The sequence below is a fragment of the Neopelma chrysocephalum genome, unplaced genomic scaffold, assembly GCF_003984885.1.
Source record: "Neopelma chrysocephalum unplaced genomic scaffold, ASM398488v2 Primary Assembly neopelma1_42, whole genome shotgun sequence".
Taxonomy (NCBI): Eukaryota; Metazoa; Chordata; class Aves; order Passeriformes; family Pipridae; genus Neopelma; species Neopelma chrysocephalum.
In genome coordinates this window covers 9,054,262-9,080,229 of record NW_020897700.1, presented here as the reverse complement: position 1 = coordinate 9,080,229, position 25,968 = coordinate 9,054,262, and the positions used below count along the sequence as shown (strand labels likewise).

The 25,968-nt window shown below is 37.6% G+C and overlaps 1 protein-coding gene across 10 annotated transcripts in view; it reads left to right on the top strand.

The window, feature by feature from the left end:
• Positions 1–25,968, top strand: part of TENM3 (teneurin transmembrane protein 3) — a 1,346,985-nt gene that overhangs the window by 1,314,114 nt on the left and 6,903 nt on the right. For all 10 annotated transcript variants that reach the window (XM_027676660.1, XM_027676662.1, XM_027676663.1 and 7 more), the window contains 5 exons: positions 14,174–14,349; positions 15,038–15,273; positions 20,244–20,540; positions 21,749–23,360; positions 25,229–25,359. In XM_027676660.1, the coding sequence (XP_027532461.1) occupies positions 14,174–14,349; positions 15,038–15,273; positions 20,244–20,540; positions 21,749–23,360; positions 25,229–25,359 (2,452 nt within the window). The remainder of the gene's footprint in view (positions 1–14,173; positions 14,350–15,037; positions 15,274–20,243; positions 20,541–21,748; positions 23,361–25,228; positions 25,360–25,968) is intronic.

The following is a 25,968-nucleotide window of genomic DNA, read 5'->3' as shown; positions in this document are numbered from 1 at the left end:
TCTGTCTTAATGGCATCTGCGTGATCACAAAAAAGTGGATATTATATTCATTATTAAGTGGTTGATAGGTCTGTATTTTTCCTCATAGGGAGAATTTAGGGTACTGTGTGTCATGAAGTACATAGCTATTTCCTGAGTCTGTAAATAGCCATCTTTCACACCTGATCTGCTTTCATGCAGACTTTCTGGTCTGAGTTAGGTTCTGTCCAGCTGCCTTACGGAGAACCCAAAGGGCAGGCTATTCCCCTCAGTAAGTATTAATATTATTTCCAAGCTGCTGCTTATGCACTTCCTGAACAATTACCTCTGACCAACATCTCGTTAGAATTCCCAAGCTGAAGTAATTGCAGAGAAAGCTAGGCAATTTCACTCTCCCTGAATTTGCAAGTGTATGAGGCTTTCACAGAAGCAAAGATATTTATCTCCTCCCTGTAGCCATGGTGAAGCAGTAATCTGTTTAATTGCAACAAGGAAGATTCAGATTAGACATTTGGAAAAACTTCATGGTGAAGATTTTGGAGCCCTGGAGCAGACAACAATGATAGTGACCCCTTGCCCTTCACAGACTGTCTTTAGGAACAGATTAGACATCTTTCAGGACCAATGCAGGACGAACAGATCCTGCCTTGGGGTAGAAGTTGGATCGCATGACCTCTCAAGGTCCCTTCCAGTAATGTTTTCTATGATGCTGTCCACAAGCTAATACCAAAAATAAAAAAAAAAATGCACTGATTATGTAAAGCTACAGGGAATAAGAAGGGGGGAGGGAGGAAAGCACTGTGTTATTTATCTTGCCAAAACAGCATTCTTTGAAAACATCCATTGGGCATCATAGCTGCTTGCTTCTTCTTAACATAAAATCCCCATACACCAAATTTGTCTGTATATTTCCCTTTTGAAGATAGTTGTAAACACAACTATTTTGCCATTTTTTATTCTAAGATCAAGTATTATTGTGACTTTTTGGTGCTGATGATTTGTAACATTAAATCTCACAAAGCTGAGTTTCTAGAGGATTTTGCTACTGTTGCCAAAATAGATGGCAACCATGTGTATCATAGAAGGGTTTGTGTGGGGGTGACATGATGTACAAGTGTGTATCTCTCAGCTTCTGCGTATTCACGTTTGTAGGTAGTATGGACTAAAACATTTTCAGCTGAAGTGTTTTCTGTTGAAAAAAATGAAGTGTTTTTAAAACAGAAAGGTTTCCCTCAAACGTCAGGTGAGGAATAAGAAATTATGAGAAATCATTTTTACTTCCTTGTAGCAATAGCAAAATATTTCAGCTTCAGTGCTGGATGCATTTTCTTTTAACATCACAGTTTATTTATATATTTTATTTACTACATTATTCAAATTCTCAAAATATTTTAAGAAGATGATAGAATTCATATTCCATGGTGAATTTAGACTTTCTTCCCACTCACAGTTAAAAATGTTCAACCATTTGAATGTCCAGTGGAGTAGAAATGCCTTTTTTCAACTAGCTTTGAGTATGGCTGGGTTGTTTCACCCTTTGGTTGTCACACATCTGTTTAAATGGCAGAAGATACATGGAGCAAAAATACTGTGGGTTTAGCAGTAAAAAGTTCGGCCTTTGGAGCAATTCAGGAATAGCTTTTTTGCCTATTTTCCTGTGCAAATCCAGTTGTATAACTGGAACATGGATCCAAAGAACGTAGATCATTTCAGCTGATTCTCAATGATTTGAGAGCAGATTTATGAAAACAATTTAAACTTTTTTTTTCCTTTTCCAGAGCAACTTTTCCGTGAAAAGAGGAAATCTCTGAAAAAAGATTGTGTCCCAAAAGTTGGCAATCCCTGCTCTGGCACATACTAAAGCATTTGGCCTTGTTTCTTTTCATGGCTTTTTTCCACAGTTTAAGTCACACTAATATCAGAACCAAAAGAAGTTTACTGCTTTATTTCATGCAGCCTGGACACTGATTAATTGATAATTTATTGGTTTTAGTCTTCTCATTGCCTGAAGAAGGGAAGGACTGACATACAGGAAATATTTTTTTAAGACTTTCTGTAATTTTTAAAGTGAAATTATAAGTACTAGCTTGAGTTACTGAGGATATCATATAATCTGTTTTCTTTGTTTGTTTACAGACTTTGGGTTTTTTAATATCTTTATGGCAAAATGGATTTGTAAACTTCTATTTTGTTAAGGGTTTTAGTCTGCTGATCAAAACTGACACCTTATATTTCAAGAACGCGTACTTTTGTAAGGCACTGTTACTCAAATTCATAGTAACTGTTATAGGTTTTTGAAGGTCTAAAAACTTGCTAAATAAAAATGATATTAACAGAGCATTTATAAAAATGATTGAAAATGCATGCATACTAAAAAACCAATGAAGCCATATGAAGCTAAAAGTCATCCAGATTAGGTTTTTGTAATGAAATTATAATATTATACAAGGTATAAAAGTAATCAGCCTAATCAAATTCTGCTGTAAATTTGTGAGATATCTGAGCTGGAAACTATTACATATTATGTATGCATAATATGAACATTTAAACAGATAAATCTTATAAGTTAAGCTAATTATATGCATATTAGCATTTTGGAAGTGACATTTCCTAGATAGCCTACATGACATTATTTCTGTGCAGCAGTTTCCATTCTGAGTTTACATACAGATGGCTAAGACAGGTGCACAAGAAGAGCATTTTCTCTGGACCTAAATTTTTGAAGCATCAGAAGCAAATGCCTAAAAAGCCTTGGAAGTGCCCCTGTGCAATCACTTGGTCTTGTAGGTCAGGCCACTCCCAGCCTGCAACCCCAGGTCTCCATTAAAGCCCTGGCATGCCAGCAGTTACCAGCCAGGCAATGGAGAAGCCCTTTGGTTGAACCACTGGCCTGCTGCTGTGTCAGCCTTCGCCTACTTTGTTCTTCTCAGGTTGCTTGAGGAACTGGCAGAGGCTGCTCCGCAAGGGAGAACCCCTCCAGGGCAGGGAGACAGCCTTAGCTGTCTGGGCAGCATTTGCTGAGGTTGGGCTGCACTGCAAAGGCTGCAGTTTATGTGTGCACTGGAGCACTTGGCACTCAGGTGATCTCTGACAGGCATGTAGTCCTTCCTTAGAGGTGGTTTAGAACAAATTGTGGTCATCCCAGTGTCAGGCGCCTGGGATCTGTCCCTCGAGGTCGCAGCCCAGGTGCTTCTGCAGTCTTCTCTGTAAAAAGGCAACTGTTCCCTCATCTCACAGCTCTCCTGGAAGGTTCAGGCTGCTTGTGCTTTCCTTAGACAGAGAATAATAGAATCAGCCAGATTGGAAAAGACCTCTGAGATCATCAAGTCCAACCCTTGATCCAACACTGCCATGGTTACTAGACCACGGCACTAAGTGCCACATCCAGTCTCATCTTAAAAACCTCAAGGGACAGAGAATCCACCACCTCCCTGGGCAGCCCATTCCAATGCCTGATTACCCTCTCTGTAAAGAATTTCTTCCTAATATCCAACCTAAACCTCCCCTAGCACAGCTTAAGACCATGCCCTCTTGTCCTACTGATAGCTGCCTAGGAGAAGAGACCAACCCCCACCTGGCTACAACCTCCTTTCAGGGAGCTGTAGAGAGTGATGAGGTCTCCCCTGAGCCTTCTCTTCTGCAGGCTAAACAACCCCAGCTCCCTCAGCCTCTCCTTATAGAGCCTGCGTTCAAGTCCCTTCACCAGCCTTGTTGCTCTTCTCTGGACCTGCTCCAGCACCTGAAATAATTCCAGTAGCCAATGTTTCTTATCTCTTTTCAACCTCCTCTCCTTTTGCCTTCCTCTTCTTTTAGAAGCAGTATCAGCAGGTGGAGACCTGATCCAGACTAAGATGGCTCCTCTTCTCTGGAAATTCATTGCCTTTCTTCCATGTCTCTTTTTTCACTTTCCAGACCTCCTATTTTGTTTCTTTACTTTCTTACCTTGTATCTTGTTCCTTCCCACATCTCCCATTATTTCCCCAAAGTGTATTTGGCTTCCCTGCTTTTCCTTTCCCAGCGGTGCATTTCTTCTCAATCCCCTCCTGTACCTTTTGACAGTCCATCCAGTGTTTCCCCAGGCACTTCATGCCCTGAGCTCATTCATCTTCTCCTTCCCCTCTTCCTTCCCCCACTCAATCCTTGTCTCCAAGAGAATGCAACAGGAGGCAAAGAGAGTGACCTTAGCAAGCAGAGCCCTTACAAGTTTACTTTGGTCCCACAGTTAAATTAACGAGCTTTCCAGCTATTCTGGAAAGGTGGTGAATTCGTACAGAATATGAAATCCTTGCGATAATTTATAGACTAGAGCACATTGCAGCAAAAATCTATTTTCACTGCGTACTACGGAGTATCACCCTTTGCATATTACGCTTTTATTAACAATGCTTTCAGTGCTGTGGTTTCCCAAAAACTCTGTGATACAGAGTAAGATATTGCCTCTGGCTTGGACTTGCCTAGTTTCCCCAAGTACCAGGCACATCATCTGTAACTGTCAGCATTTGGCAACAGAGAACAGATGACATTTTGCAGTTTTTCTCTTGCTTCATCTTAATACATTGCTTGTGGAGTCTGACTTGGAAATACCAAGATTGGGCTATAGAAGAGTCTATGGAACCTATGCTGAAAGATTTCATTTAGATAAAAGCAAGTATTTCATTTTGATCAGATGAAAATTATCCCCCAATAGTAGTGTCAATTCACTTCCACTTTTACTCTATATTAAGAGGTTCAAAATTCAGTTTTCATAATCAATATTTCTATACCATTTCCTGTAACATTTGTGAGGTTTCATTTTCCTGTAACATTTTTGTTTCTACTTGTGTTAATTTTTCTATCCCATTTATATTTCAGTAATATGAATATCTAAAAATACCTAGTCTTCTTTTTCCTTGCAGTTTAGGGGCTTTCATTCTAATTTGATTCTGTTTTCTTACAAATACCAGAACTTTGTACATAATCGTAATCTGAATTTTTTATCAATGCTAAACAACATTATCTGAATCTCCTTGGTATCATAGTGCTTTTTAGGTATTTTTATCCTTTTACCATCAGCAGCCTTTTGTACCTTCTGGTTTTACTGCTGCTGCTTCTTGCTTCATCAGTGTAAAACAGAGTGGCTATAAAGTAATTAACCATAGTCATTCAAGCAGTTTTGTTTAGCTGATTATCATGTTCTTGCATTGACTTTTGTGGCATCACATGAGCCCCTGACTGCAAACTGTGACTTACAAGTGCAATGTCTTTAATCTTCCCATATTATATATACTCAAGCAACAAAAGATGTATTCTCTTCATTCTTAACTGTCTCTGAACAGTCTTTGTGGGAATATTTTTGGGATATCCAGTCCTTGCACAAGTGCCCCTTTATCCACATTGTCTGGCATAATGCAGCACACAATACATGTATTTCTCTTTTAAAGCATATTTGCTTCTCCTCAAATTGAAGATTTTCTAAACTGGCACTGTAACTCAACTTTAGAGCAATTTCAGAATTATAATACTATAATAATATAGACTTATAATATATAATATATAATAATATATATATGTTATATACTTTAGTCTTTCAAGGCTTGTGCTGACAGTAAAGCACACAAACTTGCTGTTTCAGACTCATTCTGCTTAATGAAAGAAACAGCCATGTTAAAAATAATTCACTGATACATAACATTAGATAGAAATGTGAAATTTTTTCAGTGAAGTGCAGTGTGTCCCCTAATTGCCCAGATAGCAGTAGTATGTCTCATCTAATAGATGAAATTTACCCATTTCTTCATTCTTGAATGTTACTGTTCCTTATCCCTTAGAACTAGAGCAAGTAATAAAAGCAGACCTGAGAAACCATTGAATAGATATTAATATCAAAATAGCAATGCTGAAGACACATAGCAATATTATTACATCTTATATGTATGAGAAAAGAAGAATTGCTTTGATTTCTGTCAAGAAAATCAGCATGTGATGTCTCTGTGGTTTTGGAAAGCACTCAGAAGTAAGGATAGTACAGCCAAAAAAACAGTTTTGTTCATATTAATGACATACATGCTCTGCACTGTCAATCCAGTCAGCTCTGCTCAGGCTCCTGAAAGTATCCCTTTCACTTCTGGCTTTATCAAGAACTTAATAATACTATTTGTTCAGTTATTGACATGTTAATATTCTTGTTCCATGTTAACTTCTTTGTCAAATAGAAGTCAGGGAGGCTATAGTCAAGCTAACTCATACTCCTTCACACTGTCTTTACAGGGAACCTGGTGCAGTGAGGGTGGAGGGGCAGCTCTGGACTGCATGTGAAAAGGCTATTCTCTATTTTCAGTCATGCTGTATTCAAACACATTTTCAATCCTCATCAAGAGACTTGGTCTTCCTTGATGTCCCCAGTGAGGCCAGACTGTAGGAGGCCTACAAGGCAAACACAGTTTAAAAGTCTTATCTTTGGATTCCCCTCCAAAGCAGGGAGAGTCTCTCACTTCTGAAGCCTGCATTGGTTGGGTGTGAGTTGTGCTCTAAAGGAATAAGGATGTTATTCTAAATTATATATATATAATATATATATATATAAAAAATTATATATATTATATATCTAAATTAACCACAGAACCTGAATCTAGCAATAATTGTTTACTGTCTTGGTATTCCATTGTCCTAAGAGAAACACAATACAGCCATATAATTTTGTTTTCCTGTTACTAAATTTGCTTTGCAGACATAATATAATTTAATATGTTGATTATGTCCACTTTTTGTGACCCTGTAAAAACAGCTTCATGGAGTTTTTACCTTTCAAAAAAAAAAAAAAAAAAAAAAAAACCCACATCACCAAATAAGAATTAAGGAAAAAAAAGCAACATTACAGCTTATTCTGTAAAGCCTTCCATCCTTTTTTTCACTAAAAGCCTGTGCCCCCAGCTCTGGTAGTGTAAGCAGACCTTACAGCAAGGGACAATCTGTCATACAAAGTATATATACACACCAACATTTCTTTTATTTGAAAGGCCATACTCAGGTATTTATATTGACAAGGCATACAGTTTATTTGTAGAGTAATAGATGAGCTAAGAAGGCAGGGGGAGGTGACACAGAAACAAACCAGAAGCCTTGAGGAGCCCTGAAATTAAAGACACTCAGCACAGGATACTGCTGTGGGACAGGAGCTGGCTCTGCACACTCTGGCAAAAAACAGAATCCAGCCTCTACAGACCCTGTGGGGCTCAGGGGCAGCGAATTCCCATTAGAGGGAAATTGAAAAGCAAGGGATGAGTGTTGAGGTCTTGTAGATAAAAGTCTAGCTACTGTAATTTAGTCTCATCTTCATAAGAACAAACCCCCTTCAATTGCTCCTGAATTGGCTGTACTCAGTTCAAAAGGGTGTGTGCTGCTGAGGTGGGCTCCCAGCCCTGGGAAGCTGCTCCATCCCCCAAAACACCTCTCATGTAAGCGACACTGCCTACATCCCACTGCTCCGAGTGCACCCCTTCTCCCAGCACATACACTGGAGTTGTTCTTCCACCTCTTCAGAAAACACCATCAACATTAATGCTATTTATTTGTGCAAGTTCTTCTGAATGTAAGATGTGTGTCAGATATGTGAGTTACAAAAGACTTTTTGGTTTTGTGAATCCTTATGAGAATATACATGGCAGGTGCTTGCTGCAGCAATCAGCACAGTGCAGAAGACTGCAGGGCCGTACAGCAACGAGTGAGAAGTCTGGCAGTCTTCTGGCACAAAGTAAAGCGGTCCCAACATGCTAAATTGATGTATTTCTTCTTTTGCTGCAAAGCACCTCCCCCCCAGATATCTGTCTCCAAATACCTGGAAATCATTTTGGATTAGGCTGTGAATGTGGTCAGTCTTACTTCAGCAGAAGCACTGAACTCGAGCTTGTTTGCCTGGTTGTGCAATGAAGTGGAAAATGAGCATCAAAACCTTCTCCATATAGAAATGAACAAACTATCACAGAAAAGGTGTTGATTCATTTCTTTGAGTTCCCCTTCCAACAGACACATTTCCTGCAGTGTTTCTTGTTCAGAGTGTGCCTGTTGTTTTGCAAATGAGTTATGGCTGTCAAAAAAGGCCTATTTAAGTGAATTGTTCACGTCTGGTGTGCTGAATGCCAGTTTACAAAAAAAAAAGACTGAAAACTGTCCTTTTAACATTATGACAAAATAGACACACCAAAAAAGAAAAAAACCTCAAGAGCTGCAGTTATAACAGCATAAGGTGAAAAGAAAAATTGTCAATCACTTTCCAGTTGAGGAAATTTCTTCATTAAACGCGGGCTGAAAGATTTGTCCTGACAACATTGCTAAGATAAAAGACCATTACCTGAGTTATTTAACCAGCTGTGCAAACAGTTGCATAAGACTTTCCCAGATGAAAACAGGATAAAGACCCTTTCCCCATGGAAAAGCCATCAGATAGAGGAACAGGGAAAGTAGACCAGCTGCTCAAATTTAAGCTTGAGTTGTCTGACACTTGGTTGGAAAGAACAGAGAAATTTAGCTGATCCTAACGCTTTTAATGACCTTCTAGCTTCTGTGGTTTTTTGGGAATTTTCTGCCCAAATTCCATTAAAAAACAAATAGACCTATAAATTCTTGTCCAGAATTGGGCTGCCAGCCATAGTTTAATTCAGCTCTTTTGCTAGAATCACTCCTGAACCTATCTTCTGTTACTCCTGTTCATCTACTATTTTCTCAGAGGTAGGTACAACAGAAGGGAAAAGGAAAAGAGGAAAGGAAAAGGAGAGAAAGAGGGGAAAGGAATAAAGCAGGAAGGAAAGGGAAGGAAGCTTTTTTCCCCCCCATATATTTAGAATTCTATAAGGCTGCAAATAATATTGATTTTTTTTTTCATAGAATCATAGAGTAGCCTGAGTTGTAAGGGACTCACAAGAATCATCGAAGTCCGCACACAATATTCAAGGTGAGGCTGCCCCAGTGCAGAGCAGAGTGGGACAATCCCCTCCCTCCACCGGCTGGTGATGCTTTACCTGATGCCCCCAAGACATGGTTGGCCCTCCTGGCTGCATTTCTTCTCATGCTGAACAATATTCCAGATAAGAACACAGGAAAAATGTTATCCCTTCTTAGACAGTAATAAAATGAAAAAAAAATCCACTTGTTATAATTTACAAGCAACTAACATACATCAAATTGTGATTTGCTTTCTTCTTGTTAAGGAAAACAAAAAATATTAGGAAGACATACTGCCATCGTATCTTTTATTGTTCATTTTTTTAAAAAAACTTCCTCCAAAGGAAGTTATACTGTAATATTTCAGGTTTCCTGATCTATTTGTACTGTGAAATCACAAGTAAGATGCTAAACCTTCTGAAATGTCAAATACACTGTGTGGAAATAAAGGAATATTTGCATACAGTATTTCAATTACTTTTTTTTGTAAAGGCAGGTTATAAATGAGTAGATATGGATCCACTGAAGTGTGTATTTCAATGAGACTACATGAAAAATGCATGAAAAAAAGAAAAAGGAGAAATCATTTGTCTATCCATGCATCTGTAGACTATTTTCACCTTTTTCATTCTTAGCAGGCTTATTCAGTCCTTCTTCAGATATATAAAAAGCAAAAATGCATATCAAAATGACAAAAGCAATGTAAAAATGGAGTAAAAAAATAGCAAATTTAATTATGTTCAAGTTGAAAGTTTTTTCCTTTCTTTCAGCAACCCACGTAATGGTTAAAGGTGGCCAGAACTAGAGCTTCCAGTAAGTTGCCATGCCCAATTTTAAACCAGTGGAGGATAGGAGAGCTCCATACATGTGGTGAAATGATAATAAAAGTGATGGTATATAAACTGTGGGCTCTGTCCTTTTGATTGGCAAGATAACCATTTTGATACTGGTTGAGCACGCAGTGAAAGTGCTATTAAAGTGGCTCCTCTTTACTCTATAGTTTTCCAACTTTGAATTCTCTATTTGGGAGGGACTAAACCTGCAATGTGCTATGAGGCTGAATACAAGTGAAAGAATGTATTTGGAAACCAAAACTCTTTAATGTTAAAGACAAAGGTCCTCTGTGTAAATGTAACTTGATGGCCTCGACAAGCCAAAGGAGACATTTCACTGCCAGGTTAGGACAGATTTTTCAGTATGTTGTCACAATGGTACGCACCTAAAACAATAGCATGTTGCACTCCTGAGCATCAACTTTGAACCTTCTGTTCTTACCTGCTAGGAAGTAGCACTCTGGTATATAATAAGTCTTCCCATTAATAGTTTGAAACAAGTAGGGTAAGTTCCATAAATTTTTTAGCCACTCTTGGTAATTTGAGATGCATAGAGGAAATACCTCTGATGTGTTTAGAGTGAGAGTGTAACACTACTTCTACTTCTACTGTCAAAATGATACATGTCTATATTACAAAATGCATTTATGCCTCATTTCGCTATTACAGTATCCCAACTGATAGTATAATCTGTAAGCAGTTTTTAAAGAAATATATAATATACATTTGGACTGTATATCTTGTTATCTGAAACATGCAGGAACTGATGTGCCTTGCATTTCAACCTGGCATGTTTACAATAGCAAAAAAACAAACAAACAAACAAACAAAAAAACAGTTACAGAATTTATTTTATTAAGGGAGTGTGCTGCAGAGGTCTGTGAAAAAACACTGCTTTAGGAGCAGCCTTTACTATACACTTTATTTCGACAGCTTCCTATTTTACATTGAAGTAACTTCTGATAAAAAACATTAATAATTCTCTGCAAGTTGAGGTTGAGCTAAATGTGCTACAGACTAAGATACAATGCACTTGAGAAATGAGTCAGAAATAAAGAAAGTAGGACATTTCCATCTGTGGCAAGGCTTACCAGGAAGTTATTGCTGCAAAGTGAAGTGTCCTACATACCTTGAACAGAAAATGGTCTGGGAAGGCATGTAATTAAAAGTGAAGGAGATGAGCAATGGAAGAGAGACTTCCAGCAGGTGAAGTGCAAAAGGTCAAGAATCTGGGAAGCTGATAATCATTATCTCTGAGAAATTCTCACTGCAGAAGTGGAAAACTATCTAGCAGTGGCAGATCATCCTAAAGAAGAAAAATAATTTGATCTAAGGGGAACTTAAGCTAGAGGTGGTGGCAGCTGCCCCCACTGCTGTCTTCTGTAGTTATTGGCCAAATATGAAGATTGCAAATGGAAATTAGTTGATGGGATTAATGCACATGAGGTCACACCCAGGAAGCAAGTGCCCGGTTTAGATTCTTCAAAAGTTTATGTGCAACTTGCTCTTGAGGAATTGAAGAGGTTGGTTGAACAGCTTTGCTGTGGAGCGTGGCATAAGAGAAGGATCAGCGGGCTCCATGGTAACACGTGTGCATGAGCTTATGTTTGGATGAAAAGATCAAAGAGGCTGTGAAATGCCAAATATCGGCACTCGCCCTCTAGACTTCAGATCTCATTCCTTTTAGGGCAATTTCAATATTAGAACACTAGGCAGATAAAAAGAAATCTCTCAGTCCAAAACTGACAATCTTGGATGAATAAATTCACCTTGGCAGCAGAATGCAAGGATATTTGAATGTAATAAGAAAAATGGCTGCAGAATGCCCAAAGGTATGAGTGATGTTGTTATGCTGTGATTGATAAAGCTTTGATTGTGGGCAAGAAGATAGCAAGTATAAAGTAAGTTTAGTATTCGATGTGCAGTGAACAAAATGAAGGACACACATTGCAATCCACCCTAAAATGGAATATGTGGTGAATTGTAGAAAGGGCTATTTCCCCTTTTTCTTTTTGTTCTGGGGTATAAAAGCATGAGTAATCCTATTCTTACCTTTCACATCTCAGTCACATTTTCTTCTTGCACTAGGATGCCTGAACCAAGCAATCATGCCTTTAAAGATTCTTGCAGCTTTAAAGTCATGTTTTTAAGAACATGAATGTGTAGCATGATTTTTTGCTGATCTTTGAACTCTCCCCCACTGTAATAACATTAGCTGCTTATGTCAGGCTCATGATGTGCTTTCAGGTATTTATGAAAGCCAAGACCAGTTCAGGAACTGTAGGCACAGATTCAAAAAAATAATATGGAAACAAGAATGCAATGAAGCCACACAGTGCACTGAAGACTACTGATGTGTAGCTTTTTCCAACCCATGTGGTATACTGAGAAATATGGTAATTCATTTCTCACAGATATTGTGATTAAAAGGGTATAAAGTTCTTACAGGGAAATCTTACTTTCTGTGGCTTAAGTAAGCATTGTTCGAAATAAAGACCAATACTTGGCTACTGGAATCAAAGGATGCAAGTAATTCCCAACAAAGTAATTTGATACTATTTTCAAACATAAAGCGGAAAATAGAAAAGGACACTAATTGGACAATATATGTTCCCCAGGGAGTTGCAAAGGGAAGTTGTGCATGAAAGTAAAATAAGTTCTTGGAACTGAGGAATCAGACTGAAGGTCATGAATAGGCTAGCAGGCTCATTCATGCACAAGTAACATCGGTACATTTGTTTTGGTCTCCTGAATAAATGCAGTATCTCGGCTTGCCAAGTCTAGTATGTGCGAAAGAGCCACAATTAGGGCTAGAAACACACTGAAAGAAAACCCATTATCTTGAAATGTACTTAACTTCAAAAAATAAGTTTCCCCACTTGACTTCCCTGGCTTGCAGTATGCTTTCTGATCTTTAAACATTCTTTTCTTTTCCCTGTTGCTAAGTGAAAGTCTTACATAAACAAAGGAAATCAACTGTGTTAAAAGGATGGAAATGACTGTGTGCAAAAAGCTGTCAAATCTACAGAGCAGGCAAACTGGAAAAAAACATTTCTTAACCTAATCCTTTCAGTTACAGCAGTGCTGTGCAGTACTTATGCTGTTCAGAGAAAGTGTGGTGTGGGTTAAAACTGTTGGGGATTAATTCTCTCAATTTAAGAAAAAGAGTTTCTGTAGCCTCAGTGATATGCTTGAGGCTTTTGGGGGGCTTTTTTTGGTTTTGCTTTTCTTTCCCAGAAGGAGTCATTTTGATGCTAATTGTCAGCATGAAATGTCTAGCGTGCTGTGAGGACCTGCAGGGTCACGTTCTAGTTACTTTAAGAGGCTAAGGCTTCCTTCAGCTTCTCACTACATGGTCACAGGAGAGGGATGGAAAACTCCTGAGGGCAAACAGGTCATATGTGGGCATGGAATCATCCTTTGGATACTTGTTTCTCTCTGTTGCAGCTACAGGCAGGCTGTATTTCCAAACAAGGAGCTTCAGCTGAACACCTAGGCTGATGAATTAAAACTGTAGTACTGGAAGAGCTAATCTTAAAGACAAGTTTTATGACCAAGAAGCTGTCGTAATGGTTTACCTCTCTTTACACTGTGACCACAATGCATGTTTGGATGTGAGCACGGTCTCCGGTCATGTACCAATGGAGTATACCTAACACAGCATAAGAAAAGACATAGTTTAGATGTCATAGATCTACTTCAATTAGAGAAATTTTATCTACCTATTCATATTAAATGGATGTACAGCTGTTGGTTTAATTAAATGTCAGTAGGGCCAGAAAAAAAAAAAAAAACACCTCCCACATGGTTCGTGTCACAATTCTCAAACTATGATCCACAGGCAGTTAACAAGCTATAGATGCTAGCTGTTCTGGTTTCCAGCTATGAGCAGTTTAAGTAGACTAAATATCACTCCAGATTCTGTGTCTTAGTAATACGAGGGATGTTAAGCACTCAGGAACAGGACAGTTGGTCTGCATAATCATTGAATAGGAAAGACCCAAGAGACACTCTTATTGAGATACCCTTTTTACAAAAAATTTTGAGGACTTCTACAAGAACAGCAAAATCTAGTCCAGTAATAGGGACTGTGTACACAATGCTACAGAATTTAGCACCAGTAAATATGCTTCCTTTGAAATGGTGAATTAGATGTGCAGCAGGATCTGGTCACACTTCAAAGAATAATATGCAGAGATGAAGATCCATCTGTTTGCTCTTGCTATCACCATTGAGGCTGCTGTATGTTAAGCAGTCTTTTGACTACTTCAAAGCACGTTTGAAGTCTTTGCTGTGCCTATCCCATGCACAAAAAAAAAGCAAAAGTGCCTTAACAATATGAGTAGCTAGTATTTTTGTTCATTTTACTTGTAAGTGAAAACAATTTGTTCCAGCTATGTATCATTTCTGGACTTTTTTTTTCCTGGGTTGTTTTTTTTTTTTAGCTACGATAGCGAGGGCCGTCTAACAAACGTTACGTTCCCGACTGGAGTCGTCACTAATCTTCATGGGGAAATGGAAAGGGCCATTACAGTGGACATTGAGTCATCCAGCAGAGAGGAAGATGTCAGCATCACTTCCAATTTGTCGTCAATAGATTCTTTCTATACCATGGTTCAAGGTACTGTAAACAAAAGATTTCTCAGCAGTTACTGACCTGAAAATGGTTTTCTTATGGTACAAGCAGCTCCAAATAGAAGTGAAACTTTAGGAGCATACTGTTTGAAGGAAGAAGTGATACATACACATTTTTACACGTTTATAGAAAGAACTGTTCAGGGAAAGAGTAGTTGCGACAAAAGTAGAATTAAGTAAGTTTTCTAACCAAATAGCTCTTGTTAACAGCTGGAAAGTAGTGAGAATACCCACTTCGTATTAAAAAGGAATCTTAGAAAGAAGAGATGGATTGAAAGGGAAACAGGCACAGAAATAGCTTGAAGTGAGATTTTAGCTTTAAAATAGCATGTGACGTCCCAGCAACCACATCCTTGCAAAAGTGAGTAGTCATATATGCTCACGATTAGGCCAAATATGCCTAATGAAACAACAGAAAAAGTTTTGTGCCAGTCTGAAGAATATACTGTGAGGATGGAGTTTCTTTAAGTGTTTTAAGTAACTTTGATGATAGGTCCTAAAGGCATTTGTGCTCCTATGTGATACAGATATTCTTAACAATCTCACCCTGGCTGTTTATTAATTACCATTGGGTCAGTTATGTGAGGTCAAGATGTTACATGAACATACTGCATAACAAAGGCAGAGTCTTAACCCAGGGAGGTAACCTATAATTCTCTTTTTGGCCTTTCCAGATCAGTTAAGAAATAGCTACCAGATTGGTTATGATGGCTCCCTGAGAATCCTGTATGCCAGCGGCCTGGATTCACACTACCAGACAGAGCCACACGTGCTGGCTGGCACTGCCAACCCGACCATGGCAAAGAGAAACATGACTCTCCCAGGGGAGAACGGGCAGAACCTAGTGGAGTGGCGATTCCGAAAAGAGCAAACCCAGGGAAAAGTCAATGTGTTTGGCCGAAAACTTAGGGTAAGCATGCAAGCATGCATGGTATCTACTGCATTCTCATTAAGGAATAAGGAAATGTAAATACATTCCTGTAGGTACTGCCATCCAACAACCACAGAATATTTACCATAGACAAGCTGACTGAAGATCTGGAAGTACTTGTTTTTATTACTTCATTTATTGCCTGGTTTTACTTATTAATTGCTCTTTTCTGTGGAATTTAAACTGTTGGGTTTAGCCTGGAATGGGTAAAAAGAATAATTTTCTGCTTTCCTTCACTGTTTCCTTCACTTTCCTTCACAGAAACTGTTTTTGTTTCTGGTACTAAATTAACTGAACCAATTTTGAATCCTGTTCTAAATTATTCTACCATAAGTTAGCACAAACCCTGGATTTTATTTCTTCTTTTACTTTAAATGAAAATTGTTCTAATAGTTATTTATGGTAGAAAGGGTTTAACTGTGTGCGCATGTGTATGGCATATTCCTCTAACATATGTCTTTACCATTTTGTTGGCATTTCTTTTTCCTATATAGTGAGTGAAATACAAGTAGGAAACAAACAATGATTTATGACAGCCATTTGGTAAAGACAACATAGATTAAGCATTTAAAATGATGTTGCCAGGAGACCATTTTGAGATCACATCAGAGGTCTGACTTACTATTAGAACTGAAATAAGTTCTTTAAAATAAGGCCTAGGCAGTGTATCAAATGAAGGTAAGTAATTTCAGACCCCTTGACTTCTTGCCATTTGAAATCTTAAAATATTTTATATCTTCCACTGGGACAAGAAATGAGGGGATGCTGTCATGCAGATTATATTCTTCTTACCACTTTCTCTAAAAGAAGAATGGATTTTTTTTCCAAGAAGGAAGAACGATTATGCTCAGAAACTGCTGCTTAAGAACAGCATATTAGTACCCACCTGTGGCAGCTGTCTTACATGGATAAGAAAGAGGAAAAGGATGCCATGCTTCTGGAGATCATCCTTGTGATTCTGGCTCATAGGCATGTCATTACATAGCACAGTGGTATAATACACCTGCCAATTCATTTGTGAAAGCAGCCCAAGAGAAAACAAAATAACCATACCAATGGCATTTGGTTTTGGCAGTGAAACAAATCACCATGAGTGTAGTTCTAAAATCTGAATTTTGGGATTCAAGTGCAGAGGAGGTAAAAGAAATGTCATGGGCAACTTTAACTTGGAAGAGTTAACACCGAAAAAAAGGAATATCAGAGCAAAGGGAAAGATTTAACAAGATGGACGGGAAAATGAAAGATTACAGATTAGAGTAATATAGTAGTAATTTAAAAGTAGTAATTAAAATTAGTAATTAAAAGTGTATATACAAACGGGAGAAGTAGGGCAGCTGGACAACATGGGCTAGTAAGAGACAAATGCCTCAAAAAAAAGGAAAGAAACTTGTCAGCAATGGAAAATAAAAAGGAAGCTTTTGTGAAATTGATTTCCATGGGAAGATATTACTGAAATGTCACTGGGGGGTAGGTGGGGGGATGTAGGAAAGTAGAAAAAGAAAACAACAGAAAGAAGAACAGGAATAACTTATGGAGCTCATCATTTCCATCTACAGACAGATATGTCACTAACATTTGGCTGCAAAGAAGACAAACGAAGACAAAAACCAGTGACAAAATGCATTGCAAATAAATGTACTTGTGACACTTCCACTGTGTTATGTATATTCAGTATCTAACATTACAAAGTACATTCTCAAGTACTCTCTTGCTTTTTTATCTTGCATTAGTTCTACCTACTACTTGTAGACTTTCTAAAGAAATTAATTAGTAATTATGTCACCCTCCCTTAACTCAACAGTCTCTGTCAATCTTGCCTTTGTTCAGACTTGTTTTGTTATTGTTTGATAAGCTAGTTTTGTCCCTGGACCCGTGAGTTTGGTCTGTAGGCCAGTCTTAGGCAAAGGTCCTGGTCCTCTGTATGAAAGAGCCTTTTTAGGGCCTTTTTATTGAGGGTCTCACAAAGGTCTCAAATAAAAGAACTCATATGAACTCTGTCTCAAGGGATGCACCCAGAGTAGACAGGTAACACAAACAAGGGAGCTCACAAGAAGAGTTTGCTCTGCCTCCTGCTGAGAGCTGACATGCTCTTTCACATTACCTCTTGAATCTCTCTGTAAGGCACAGCAATATTTTCCTACTCCTAACAGAGGAATCACAGACAGATTTCATGCTTCTCACTAGAAAGAAAAACAGGAGTTAAAGCAAAGCAGGATAGATGGAGACCTAAATTACTGAAATGTAGCAGGACAGTAGGTAGGGACTGTCAAAAGACTCAGTTTTGTGTCATTAAGTGTTCTTCACTGAAAATTTCCCCAAGGACAATTTTTATCATAATGGAACCCAGAGGTTTCAAATATATTTGGAGTGAGGTTGTCTCAGACACAATAAAAATGTTCAAGTCTTGCTGTAAAAGCATTTTGGTAGCAGAGCTGTTGTTAAGAAGCACTTCAGTTGAAGGCAGTGTTTTAGCTGATATGTTATTCCAGCTCCATATTGCCCAATGAAAGAAGCTATATCACCAAAACTCGTTGTTTTTCTAATTGCCATCTGTATTATGAGATTATGCAAGCACAGCCAAAATTTCACCAAAAGCTTGCGTGTCTGAATGCAAGAGCTCTGTCAGCAAAGTCTGAAATCATAAAACTGACTGGAGCAAAAGACATTTCCTTTTTTTCCCCCTCATATCCTGCCGTTACACAGACCAGACAGATGGGAACGGGGGAAAGCAAGGGATGTTATTATCCCATTTAGCAGCTAGGGCAGTGAGACAGCCGGATTAAGTACTTTGTTGCTGTTTACACCGGAAGGATGTGCTTAGCCAAGAAATTAACCACAGTTACCTGGAAGTCTGCCTTCTTCCTTGCCAGTTCAGAAATCAGAAGTGCCCATTTTCACTTCAGTGTCTAAGCCCAAGAGATAGAAAAGAAAATTAATAAAAATCATAATTAAATGTAAAATAAGGAAGAGGAGATGGAGAGAAAGGGAAGGAAAAAATCAGAGAAGCAAAACAGGCAGGGAGATGCAGAGATGAGTTCAGGCATGTGTGGGAGACACTGAGAAATAAAAGCCAGAGAAAAAGAAAATTTAACAATGAATTTAAATAAATGAGCTAATATTAGATGTTGGAAAATTTAAATAAAAACTACTTGAGAATAAAAAAGTAAAAAAAATACAAAAAGGAGTTCAGTGGGAATATTTCATAGCATAAGTTTAACTTACTTCTAGAATCAGTCTTGTAGCATTAATTTTTCAGATTATATTTAAATAATATTTGATGGCTGATTAAATAGGTAAAGTAGCTATTCTGCATCTGCTAGACTTTGTGTTATTTACTTAGAAGATTTAAATGAAAATATGATTTTTTCCCTAAATTGACAGTGCAGATTCCTCTCACGTCAGTGTTTTCATATTATAAAAGAGAAAGGTAATGCACATAAATAGACAAATGAACATAAATGAACAAAACTGAGCATTTGTAGGATTTTTTTTCATATTTGCCTATGACCTGTCACCAACACTTTAATACCTTTTATATCAATAAATCTAATTTATATTGATCTTTTAGAAGCTTATCAGCCTCAGAGTGTAAGTACCAACATCCATGATATATGGAGTTTTGAACATGCAGCCCTGAAAAATGCAAAAATCCTCCAGCAATTTCTTTAGTCAGGATATCTTTTCTCTTGTTTGTTTCTGACTGTTATTTAGCCATCTTTCATCACTTCTTTGTAATATATGTGTCAAGTACTTGAAAATGAGTTTTAAAAAAATTCTTAATACACATAGTTTTATGCCCATTTCTCCCCTACTTCCTATATGTTAGCAAAATACAGTGTTGAAAAATCTCAGTTATCAGTGTTTCACCCCACCTGGAATAACTTTAAAAAGACACAGCAGATACAGAAATGGTTTACAGATTAACAAAGAAATCTTCAAGGCCTGTTGAAGAACTAAACCACAGTTCAGTGATGAGGAAAATGTAGAAATGCAAAGATACTGACATAGGAAAAGAAAACCAGACATTTTCCTTTCATAAATTCAAAAATGAGAGCTGATTCAATGAAACCGAAAATTGGCATATTTAAAACACTAAAAAGGGGGAGAGAAGGAGAGATTTCAATGTAAAAGTATTTCATAGAAATCACTGTCCACCACTGTAGTTTATAAGGTTTTCAGCATAAATGTATCCAGGCTAAGGCTTTAATTTCAAATCATATCAGATTTCAAATCAAAATAGTTACAAACTTCAAAGCATTTATAACTGTTTTTCAGTGGTTCAGTAGTCTTCCTGTTATTTATGGCTTTAAGTGGTCAGTTAACTAGGAGAAAGACATAATCCTGTACTAAGGCTTTCAGCCTCATAAATACGTTTCAGCAGTGGATGTTATACTGAGTTAAACTTCCATTTGATCCAGAAGGGGTTCTAAAAACTGGTTAACCTTAATTTGAAGAATTAACATGCTTTTGAAGATCTTAATTTTGTATTTACCATTTTGAAAAATACTTCCTGTGAAGAATTGGGATTCAATTCTTTCTAGCGTGATTGTTATGAAATGGAAAAGCGGTTGCTAGGAATATATTTTGACAATAATTTGCTATATATACTTTGCACTGCCTACAAAAGATGAGTTTGTTCATTGAAATGGCCCCATTTGTTACAGAAGTTTTCAGTGCACATCTCTCATTATTTTCTTAACAGTTGACTAAGCATCAAGCAAGAACACATTGCAACAAATTCTGAGCCATCTCTTCATATAATCAGACCTTCTAAAGTAGATACTAATATAGTAGCTTACATTTATATCAAGAAGTCACTAAAACAATTTATGCATACAGCAAATCAATCACTGTAAATGGTATTTAAAGATAGTTAGCTTTGTGGGAATTACAGGTGGCCAGGGTTTGAACAGCATGATTTATTGTGTCATTTTGTTTGCTTTAAAAAGGTTAATGGCAGAAACCTCCTTTCAGTTGACTTTGATCGAACCACAAAGACAGAAAAGATCTACGATGACCACCGTAAATTTCTGCTGAGGATTGCCTACGACACGTCAGGGCACCCCACGCTGTGGCTACCGAGCAGCAAGCTGATGGCTGTCAATGTTACCTATTCATCCACAGGTCAAATAGGCAGCATACAGCGAGGGACGACTAGTGAAAAAATAGAGTATGATGGACAGGGAAGGATAGTGTCTAGAGTGTTTGCTGATGGGAAAACTTGGAGTTACACGTATTTGGAAAAGGTAAAGAACACTCAGGTTTTAAAAAATGCTTGGAATCTGCTGAAATTCTGCAGCATCTCACTGCTGCTTACAAAGCCAAAATAGGTAGTAGAAGTACATTTCAATTATTCTAAGTATCACCATGTGATTCCAAGGGGAATGTTTCGTTCCACAGATATGTAATCATGCTGTAGCTAATTGCTAGGAATTGATGTGGTTTTAAATTATTTAGGCCACTAACTAACAAGAAGCATCTGTATTTACCTTTTATCTTAACACTTAAAATAAGGTACAGGGACTATCTGCAATTCAGTACAGCTGAAAATAATTTGTTTGCAAATGCTTTATTGTTGTGAGTTTGTTTTTTTCACTACCAAGAAAAGCTCTTGTTTCTAAATAGATACAGCTATCAATTTGTACTTGCTATATGTTGTAGCATCAAAATAAGCTATAGGCAAAATATAAGGAATCTTCACTATATATAAATTGCTCAATGATAGCTCTCCTCCTAGAAATATCTGTGAAAATCACCCTTCTGAGATCTCATGTCTGCTATGTGGAAAGAAAATCCATTTCTTTCTGGGGTTTACATATATTTCTGTTGAAGCTGTTGCTCAGCAAATACTGTTTATTAATTACTGCGAACATAACTTAATCAAGACCTATGATACATAATAGTCATACATCAGAAAAATGTCAGAATAATTCCATGTACCTCCTTTTGATAAAAATAATGAAACAATGGTTTTGCCTGTCTCAAAAGCTTACAGAACAAGAACACAGCATTCAGAGATCTCAGGCTATTCAAATTCTTCAAAATCATCTCTTAATTGTAGGGAAGAAATTGTATCTTCCATATGTTGTTCTCCTTGTGAGTTAATGGCTCTAAGACAGTTTTACTTCTTCCCATATTAAACATGACTTATCTGAATCCATTGACAATCTGCTGTTTAGCTGTGAGTGCTTGATAAAAGAGTGATACAGTCATAACAAGTAGCAAATTATGAATGTGGAACTACTAATTACAGAACCCCTTACAATTAAGCATACAAGTAAATTAGGCAGGGAGATGTTAACAACATGTAAGGTCAAGGATAACTCAATTAAAGAGGAGATAATTTTCTCAAGTGGGAATGTCACATCTTCATGAAGAAATAGTATCGGTATATGGTGGGAGGGGAGATACTGCACCATTTGTCACATGGTAAAAATCTGTTCTTAATTTTCAGTCAATGGTTCTTCTGCTTCATAGCCAACGGCAGTATATCTTTGAATATGATTTGTTGGATCGGCTTTCTGCTGTCACCATGCCCAGTGTTGCTCGTCATACCATGCAGACTATCCGCTCCATTGGCTATTACCGGAATATATACAACCCCCCAGAAAGTAATGCTTCTGTTATAATGGACTACAATGAAGAAGGGCAGCTCCTTCAAACTGCTTTCCTGGGGACAAGCCGAAGAGTATTATACAAGTACAGACGGCAGACCAAGCTCTCAGAAATTTTATATGATAGTACAAGAGTTAGTTTTACTTATGATGAGACAGCAGGAGTCCTGAAAACAGTAAACCTCCAAAGCGATGGTTTTATCTGCACCATTAGATACAGACAAATTGGCCCATTGATTGACAGACAGATTTTCCGCTTTAGCGAAGACGGAATGGTAAATGCCCGATTTGACTACAGCTATGACAATAGCTTCAGAGTGACTAGCATGCAAGGTGTCATCAATGAAACTCCATTGCCTATTGATCTCTACCAGTTTGATGATATCTCTGGCAAAGTTGAACAATTTGGAAAATTTGGAGTTATATATTATGATATTAACCAGATCATTTCGACAGCTGTAATGACATACACGAAACACTTTGATGCACATGGCCGCATCAAGGAAATTCAGTATGAAATATTTCGGTCATTAATGTATTGGATTACGATTCAATATGATAACATGGGACGAGTGACAAAAAGAGAGATTAAGATTGGGCCATTTGCCAACACCACAAAATATGCTTACGAATATGATGTAGATGGCCAGCTCCAGACAGTTTATCTGAATGAAAAAATAATGTGGCGATACAACTATGACCTGAATGGCAACCTCCACTTGCTCAACCCCAGCAGCAGTGCCCGTTTGACGCCACTTCGCTATGATCTGAGAGACAGAATAACTCGACTGGGTGATGTTCAGTACAGATTAGACGAAGATGGATTTCTGCGTCAGAGGGGTACTGAGATCTTTGAATACAGTTCAAAGGGCCTTCTTACTCGAGTTTATAGCAAAGGCAGTGGGTGGACAGTGATTTACCGTTACGATGGACTTGGACGACGGGTTTCCAGTAAAACTAGCCTGGGACAGCATCTCCAGTTTTTTTATGCAGATCTTACTTATCCAACCAGGATAACCCATGTATATAACCACTCAAGTTCTGAAATCACATCTCTTTACTATGATCTGCAAGGACACCTTTTTGCCATGGAAATTAGCAGTGGAGACGAATTTTACATTGCATCAGACAATACAGGGACACCACTGGCAGTTTTCAGTAGCAATGGTCTCATGCTTAAACAAATTCAATACACTGCTTATGGAGAGATCTATTTTGACTCCAACCTTGACTTCCAGCTAGTAATCGGATTCCACGGAGGCCTGTATGACCCACTGACCAAACTAGTCCACTTTGGAGAAAGAGATTATGACATACTGGCAGGCCGGTGGACAACACCTGATATTGAAATCTGGAAGAGAATTGGGAAGGATCCAGCTCCTTTTAATTTGTACATGTTTAGAAATAACAACCCAGCCAGTAAAATACACGATGTGAAGGATTATATCACAGGTAAGAGAAGGTTACTGGACTGCAGCTTGGGGATGCTGGACCTATAGACCTGCAATTTAGAGGCAGTGAGACTGTAAGGTAGCAAGGGCAAGCAGGGTCCTTCTGTGACTTTTTAAGCTCATTAACATCACAGAACATATTCACTGGAAGTTGGTTGATATTTTCCACGGTAGGCTTTTGCAAGGCTGCTAATGTAAGTTGCCCAGTAAGCTCCAGAGCCAGCACAAAGCCCAACAAGCTCCAGGGACAACACAAAGTAATGAGTACACTGCCAGCTGCAGGTGCTGAGGTGCCACTTCTTGTAAATTTGACTTCTTAGGAAATCTACATACTTTTTGTGGTTCTAGAGTTAGTGATGTGCAGTGTTCTCCATTATTCTACATACCAAAAATCTAATTGCACATCACCAGAATTTTTTTTTAAATGTATGGCTTAGATACATGTGATTTTTCGTATTTATAGATGAAATAGATGTAAAGAATCCAAAATATTTTACACAGACAGGAAGGGCTCAGCCCCACTTACTTAAGAGCTGTGAGACTACCACTCAGAAGAGCATCCTGGGAATCAAGTGGGTTTGCATTAATTTAACAAACAGCAGCTATTAAATTGGTTACTAATAGGCTGCCTGGGAGTAAGGATAATAACAGAACTTTGGATCTGTCCTCTTTTAGCAGCATGTGCTGTAGGGGATGCAGTTGCAATCAGATTCTTTGTGGCATTGAAAATTATGCACCTAGTTCAGAAATTGCCCTCAAAATACAGTTTTAGTTCTTTTCTTAACATCTCTGATATATGAAATACAGACACACACTGCTTATATAAGGTTATAATTACAATTAGTAATTTGGCTGATTAGCGGTTTTAGATGCAGAGCCTCATGAGGCATTAGCACTTATTTGAAAATGTTAGAAATTATTTTTAAATAAATATTTTTTGTTCTTTTAACATTTGGAAAAATTTGCTTTCTTTTTCCACTTATTTGGAGTTTTCTTAACAAAAAATTACTAGACTTGGTAAGGAGTACTCTGCCAACCTCTAAGCTTAGTATTTGTGAAAGATAGGGTCGGAAGACAGAAACAAGGCAGAGTGCTCATTCTTGCCAAACAATTGGTAACTAATTATTGGCATCCCTAATTTATTTATTTTCAACAGAACATAAAATGTATTATAAATAATGTTATCTAATGCTAATTTAGTATCCTGTCTGCTTACTGATGCAACTGTAATACATTTCATTAGCTTTTAATTTCATCGGTCCAACTTCATCTTGAAGAGGGGGAGATTTCTCTTGAATCAACATAAAATATCTGCCAAATCATTTAAAAGGTAATTGACCATATAGGTGCTGTTTCAGGGGTAATTTGAAGACATTACAATAATACTTATATACCAAAAGGACAGGATGTGCCCTGCAGTACTTTTTTTTTTTTGCTTCATTTTAAAGTACTGGTGATGAAGGTGCGACATAAAGCATGTTTAGCCTGACCACAAAATCCCAGTCAGTTTAGGCTGTATTAGAAGGAAGTCTCCTTTTAATTGTGCTCTTATAATTGTTCTGGAAGTCACTGAGGCCTTCAGAATTGCTGAACCCTGCAATGCTTTCAACTGAGCCTCATGAAACTCACATAGAACAGATGTTTTCTTGTAAGTTTAGAACTGCAAGTGTCCTTTATAGGCTTGCTATTCTAGCTGTACCACAAATCTAAATCCATACGTATCAAAACAAAGACCATTGAATAATTTTCATTTTTCGAAAGAAAATCAACTATGCCAAAAGCTATTCCATGTAAAAATGGTATGGTTGAAAAATATAGGACAATTCTAATATTTTTCTCTCTTTTTTCCTTTTAATAATTCTCTTTCAGATGTTAACAGCTGGCTGGTGACATTCGGCTTCCATCTGCACAATGCCATTCCTGGTTTCCCTGTTCCAAAATTCGATTTAACAGAACCTTCTTATGAACTTGTGAAGAGCCAGCAATGGGAAGACATACCAGTAAGAAACAAAACTAAACATACAAATGGAATGAGACAGAATGTTTCCTTCTATTCAGATCTTATTAGGCATGAATAATTCTGACAGCAAGGGTTACTTGCTAAGTTAAATCTGAACAGTACCTTTATCTACTTTCAAAAGAATTTTTAAAATTACAGATTGAGCTTTTTCTAACAGATCTGATAAGTTAGATACCATTTTAAATAAGCTTTTGTTTGCTTTCAGCAATAATAAAAATGCAAAAAGACAATAATCAATGAAAGGAAGTTTAAGACCCTTTAAAGATGTCTAGTTTTCATAGCAGAAACTACAGACATTAGATTTGTACTAACACGCTGCCTGAAGGCAGAAAATGAACACTATAGAAAAAAATAGACTGAAATAAACAGAAGAACAGGTGATATAAATTATGCATACCAGGCACCACTACAATTTTACTTCTCTTTAATATTAACCATGCATTATGGACACCATGTTTTATATGTAAAGATAAAATACTGAAAATGAAATTACCTGAGGGGTAAAGTCTATTACATTACATAAAACCAAAACTCCAGGTGCTTATGAAGTTCTTTAGGAGCAAAAAAATGAACTTTCGTCCTGAAATCC